The sequence below is a fragment of the Hipposideros armiger genome, unplaced genomic scaffold (assembly GCF_001890085.2).
Source record: "Hipposideros armiger isolate ML-2016 unplaced genomic scaffold, ASM189008v1 scaffold_529, whole genome shotgun sequence".
NCBI classification, from domain to species: domain Eukaryota; kingdom Metazoa; phylum Chordata; class Mammalia; order Chiroptera; family Hipposideridae; genus Hipposideros; species Hipposideros armiger.
Window position 1 is genome coordinate 173,855 of NW_017731879.1, and position 6,697 is coordinate 180,551.

At 35.8% G+C, this 6,697-nt stretch overlaps 1 protein-coding gene across 1 annotated transcript in view; it reads right to left on the bottom strand.

Moving 5' to 3' along the window:
* Positions 1-6,697, bottom strand: part of LOC109396583 (uncharacterized protein C6orf201 homolog) — a 41,445-nt gene that overhangs the window by 26,932 nt on the left and 7,816 nt on the right. Inside the window, exon 2 of the mRNA XM_019668492.1 lies at positions 4,467-4,662. Within this exon, the coding sequence (XP_019524037.1) occupies positions 4,467-4,662 (196 nt within the window). The remainder of the gene's footprint in view (positions 1-4,466; positions 4,663-6,697) is intronic.

Sequence of the window (6,697 nt, forward strand, 5' to 3'; positions counted from 1 at the left end):
AATAAAAATGCTGTCATAAACTATTGCCGAAGAGAAGCTGAGTGTCGGAGAAATTCAGGGTGACCCTGCATAGGAATTAGATCAGAACCTGTCCAGCCCCCACTGTTTCTCATGCTGAACCACTCACTGATGATTCTTGCCAGACCCCAAAGAACAAAGAACTGGCTCAAGACACCTCAGCTTGGCAAGCTAAGTGATATAATAACTTGATGAATAGCTTGATCCCTAGAGGCCCCAAAACCACTCCAAGTGAGTCAAGAACAGAACTGGAATCTGGGGCTCTTGCCCAGTCAGTGTTCAAGGCCTGGCCCAGACAACCCCCACATACTGCTCTGAGCAGCAGTTTATTAGCTCAGTGATCACACAGCTGGAGCACCCAGAAGCTCTCACAGGCAACTTGAACAATAGGAATAGCATGTGGTTTGCTTTGATTGTCAGAATTTCATAGCTAAATTTAATATTCAGCTAAATTAATTAACCCAATTCAGGTATTTGGTGACATCCAGTTAAAATAAAAATTGTTTGCCTCAAAAGAATTTTTTTATTGTCTTGTTGTATACACATATTTTGTGTACACAATATTGCATACTGCCTCATATCCTTTTTGTAAGCAACTAGGGATAAATTAGAATAACATTTACAAATTCTCATGTTCTCAAGTATGAATATTTAGTACTGCACACCAAAATGAGATAAAAACTCAGAACGCACTTTGAATATTTAATTGCGTTGTACAGCCTACCTTATTTGAAAGTATAAGCAAGCTTCCTGGTTTTGAAAGAAAGTACAATAAGCATAGGGACGCCTCCAGAAATTATTGGAGGTAAAATAATATTGATTGTCAATTTATAGATGACATTTTGGAGATATTGAACTGTAAGCTGCTTGAATTTTTTTTTTTACTTTCTTATTTCAATGTGTGGAATGCAATACATGGTTGATGGATGAATGGACAGGTGAATGGATGGATGAATTAGTAATCACTATACAAATCAGCATAGATAAGGTATATATAAACCAGTATACAAGCCACTATGTGAGTGTGCGTGCGTGTGTGCATGTGTGTGTGCATTTATCAGAGACAGTAAAAACAGGTAACTTAAAACTTTGGGCTTTAAGGTGATTTGTTACTTTTGCACCTCATAATTGTCTTCAATGTATGAACAAAAGTCATTGATTTGGAGACCATCCGTCGACTGCAAGTGTGCGAATAGCACACACTGCTTCTAGAGCTGCCCACTGGTCTCCTCTCTGAGCCCACTCACTCAGTGGAAACCACTCTTACTGCTAATCTCACCCTTCCCTGCATGTCCCCACCATCCAGTTAAGTAACCTCCGAAAGTATTTGGGGAACAGGGGGCAGTAGCAGTGAATTAACCAAGGGAGGAATCTCCTTAAGCATTAAAAACAACAAACAAAAGTTTTAAACTTCCTCCCACTTTCTACTTTTTGGTTTGGTGCCAGTCAGTCGTTTAGGAAAGTGATATGGAGAATGTATTAAATATCATAAAGCCGGTACTACTGAGATCTCAACATACTCCTTACATTGCTGGACTGGGGCCAGGGTGGAAAAAGGGAGGGGACCTCTTGTAGAGTCTTATGATGTTTTGGGGACAATTATCTGAACAGCAGTATATCTAAATCCATATAGGTAATGGATCGTCATTTCTCAGTTTTATGTTGTTCTTATTATTTAACTTCATTATTGCTTAAAGTAGAGAGGAAAAACCTGGGTTTTTAGCAATAAATCTTTAGTTCTTTCTTTCTTCTTGAAATGGCTCTGAGTAACAAATACAGGCTAATAAAGGCAAAGCTCCTGTGAAGATGAAGAGGCAGGTGGCAGGGGAGGGATAAAACCTATTTTGAAGGTCAGATGAAATTTCTCCTAGATTCTAGGACCTAGAAGGAAAGCATTACACACAGTAGCAATGAAGCATTGGTATTCATTCTTGAACTCATAATCTGAAGGAGAAAGTGTGAGAAATAGGGTCATCAGGACGCCCCTTCAAGGCAACCACTATACATTTGGAATGACATTTGGGAAATGAAGCAGCCTTTTAGTGAAGAAGTCAGGGCCTCAAAGGCTAATGTCCCCCTCAGTGACTGGATTCAGCCTTAGGAGCAGGCCCTTCAAGGAACAGACTTGGAACTGAAGCAACATGTCTTTCCCTAATGCCATTCACCTCAGCTGCACCATGAACGTCTTTAACCTTTTCACTGGGTTAATTGATTTCAAGTTTTCCAAAATGTGTCAAAAATAAAGTATTTATATTTTTAAGTAAATACAGTTAAGGTGCTAAATTTTATTAAAATAATTACTTTAAAGTATAAAAATTTCCTACTGTTATTCATCCTTGAAAAACACAAAAATGTAGAAAAATGTACATCTGCTTTCCTAAACTTCCTTTCTGCAACACTGAGCTCGTGGGGGTAAAGTCGAATGCCGTAGTCAGTAGCATGGAAATATCATTCGACCATAAACAAACATTGCAGCGAAAAGGTTTAACCAGGCTTCCAACCACAGCAGGGAATGACTGCCACCACACCATTTGGAAATAAAGGCATCAAACTGTATGGGTAGAAGTTTTACATCGCAGGAATGCAGCCCATTGGCAAAGGTATATCAATATCCATCAGTGTCTACACTGGGCACCTAAAGGAACAGAAGATAAATCACTTCTTCAACCTCACTAAACACTCACTGCATTTTCAATTTTAAAATCACATTTTAATTACAAAAGTACATAGAGAGATTTCCACCAGAACACATAAAATCGAACAACTTAAAGAGGTATACGTAGTCAAAAGGAAAGTCTTCTTTCCTCCAATCTCTATCCTTTCTCCAGAGGTAGCCAGCATCCTGAATTTGATGTGTCTCTTTTCAGAACTCTTTTCTATGCATTTACATACATACTTGTATGTACAAATATATGGTCTTCTTTGGACATAAATGGAATCCTTTGTTTCTTATTTTGCAGTTTATTAAAACTCTACAATGTATTCTGTAGATATTTTAATGTTAACTTTCTTTTTAATAGATTCCACAGTATGGATGTATCAGTTTATTTAATCACTGTACTATTGAATGATATTAGGCTGTTCACAGTTTTTCTTCATTATAAATAATGCTTCAGTGCACACACAGCTTTGTTCGTGCACCTGTGTGCACAGGTATGAGTGTTTCTCTAGGACACTAACTAAAAGTGGAATTGCTAACTTGAAGGACGTACATATGGAAGGGGATGTTAAAATATGAATTTTTCTGTTGTCTCTATTTTGTCCTAAGGCCACACAGCCTGAGAAAAATCCAGTAGGTGCCAGATACCCACCTATGCACAACATACTTATCTATGAAGTTGGACAATTAAGTTTGCAAACTTGTTGCAACAATAGTGCTAACGTTGTTTGATATTAGAGGGAATATTCATTATAAATTTGTACCAACTGTACTAACAATTAACCAAGTTTACTATCTGGCAGTGCTAAAAGGGTTGCGTGAAAATTAGACAACCTGAACTTTTCACCAACAGTTCATGGCTCTTGCATCTCAACAATGCACCATCTCACACGGCACTGTCTGGGAGGGGGGTTTTAGCCAGTAAACAAATAACTGTATTGGAACACCCTCCCTACTCACCTGATCTGGCCCCCAGTGACTTCTTTCTTTACCCCAAGATANCAAAAACCCCATAAATAGAAAATAAAAATGGGCAAAGGATTTGAATATACATTTATCCAAAGAAGATATACAAATGGGCAATAAGTACATGAAAAGATTATCAACATCACTAATTACTAGGGAAATGCAAATCAAAACAACGAGATAATATTTCAAACCCATTAGGATGGCTATTATCAAAAACAAACAAAAACCCAGAAAATAACACATGTTGTCAAGGAGTTGAAAATTGGAACCTTGTGTATTGCTGGTGGGAATGTAAAATGTGCAGCCACTGTAGATATTAAGTATGGCAGTTACTCAAAATATTAAACATAGAAATACTATATGATCCAGCAATTCCACTTCTGGGTATATACCCAAAAGAATTGAAAGTAAGCACTCAAACAAATATTTGTACATTCATGTACATATCAGCATTATTCACAAAAGGTGGAAGCAACCCAAATGTTTATAGACAGATAAATGGATAAAACAAAATGTGGTAGACGCATGCAATGGAATATTATTCAACCTTAAAAATATACAAGTTACAGCATGGATGAACTTTGGGGGACCCATATGCCTTCTCTTACCTCGATGAGTTTTCTCCCAATGAAGTCTCCTCCAGAAACTTAGGGTGTTTGAAAATGGGGTTCATGTGCTTTTATACAGAGCAATGCTTGTTTTTATGCTTACCATTTGTCTCAAGGACCACATTAAGTCATTTTTTTTAGCTAAGGCATAGAGTTTGTGATCACCCTGTATATCTCTAAATATGTCTACATAGGACAGTTTAGACACCTACCTGACAACTATAGTTGACATTGGAGAATGCTTTATGTTTTTATTCAACAAGTAGCATTTCTTCCACCCATTTTCATTGTTGATAGTTTTTCTTTTCCACAGGGGCATATTGCTTGGCTTTGGGGTCAGATTAATCTCCTTCGGAAACTGATGTCTTGCTAAGATCCTTTCTAAGCCAGAGAGTTCAGAATTCTCACCTAGTAGTAATAGAATAATTACTGAAATTCAGTGTTCCTCTTCATTTTTGCATAGCAAGAGTGAGCAACATGGCATTAGTTTGAGAAAGAATATTTTTGCCACTTAATAATTGTTATTTAGCTTTTCTGCTTCCTCACTGCAAAAATATTATTGAGTAACATTTAAACTTTAGCCTAATCCTAGACATCTAATAGATGCACAGTGAATGAATGAATGAACAGATATTCTTGTACTACTACAAATATTGAAGGTTATTTGTACAAATTATGCATTATTCTCAAACTAATGTCACATTACTGTACAATTATTTTTATTTTCAGAGATATCAATGACATTCTTCATTTACATCACATATACTGCTTCACATTGACTTCAGTTGGCCCCCAACCAAATTGCCCATCTGCAATGAGACAAAGAGCCCACGTCAGAATGTAATTCAATACTCTGCTTCCTTATCAAAACAGCCTTACTAAAAAAGAAAAAGAAAAAGGAAACAGAAAAGAAAAGAGATAGGAAAGAAGGTAGGAAGGTAGGAAGGAAGGAAGGAAGGAAAAAGTAAATATTAGAGCAAAACTAAAATAGAGATAGAAAAACAATAGAGAAAAGTGACTAAAGAAAAGAGGACTCAAAAAACTAAAATCATAAATGAAAGAAGGAACATTACTACCAATTTTACAAAAATATAAAGGATTACTATGAACAACTGTATGCCAAAAAATTGAATAACAGATAAAATGAACAAATTCCTAGACATACAACCTACCAAGAATGAATTATGAAGAAATGGAAAATCTGAATAGAACTGTAATTAGTAAGCAGATTGAACTGGTAATCAAAAACCTCCCAAAGGAAAGCCCAGGATCAGTTAGCTTTACTGGTGAATTTTATGAAACATTTAAAGAATTAATACCAATCCTTCTCAGACTCTACCACAAAATTGAAGAGAAGGAAACACTTCCTAACTCATCCTATGAAGCCAGCATTACCCTGATACCAAAGTCAGAAAAAGACACTACAGAAAAAAAAACAACTACAGACTAATATCCATTATTGATATGATGAAAAAATCCTCAACAAAATCCTAGCAAACACAAATACAACAGCATATTAAAAGAATTATGTACCATGACCAAGTACGATATTTTTCCTGGAATGCAAGAATGGTTCAACATATGAACATCAATCAACGTAATATACGACATATATAACATAAGGGAAAAAAACACATGATCATCTCAATTGATACAGAAAGAGCATTTCACAAAATTTAAAACCATTTCATGATAAACACACTGAATAAACTAAGACTAGAAGGTAGCTACCTCAATATGATATAGACCATCTATGAAAAACTCAGTTTTTTAACACTTACTTTTTTAAAATATGATACAGAACATTATCAGTGAATAGCCTTAATTCTAGAGGGGAATTCAGAGGGGGAAGTCAGTGGACAACTATTCCAAGACTAACCATGTCATGCAGTAACCTTTGGGCCATACTACCCCTGGAGCTTTAAACATATCTATTGAAGGGTTTCTGTGAGTGTATTTCTCACCATCACAATCAGAAAACACTAGAGATAAGCACTCCAAAAGATTACATCTTTCCAAAAGATGACATCTTTCCAAAACTGAAACCTTTCCTTCTAAGATCAAAAACAAGACAAGGGTGCCTGCATTCACCACTTCTATTCAACATAGTACTAGAAGTTCTAGCCAGAGCAATTAGGCAAGAAAAAGAAATAAAAGGCACTTTGCAAAGGAAGAAGTAAAATTATCTCTGTTCACAGGCAACATGATTTGTACATACAAAATCCTAAGGATTCCAACACAAAATGATAGAACTAATTAATTTATCAAAATTGTAGGATGTAAAATATACACACAAAAATCAGTTGCAGTTCTATGTACTAGCTATGAACAATCTAAAAGGGAATTGAGAAAAACATTTCATTTACAATAGCATCAAAAAGAATGTACTTAGGAATAAATTTAACCAATGAGGCAAAAGACAAAAATTTATAGTTGTACAATG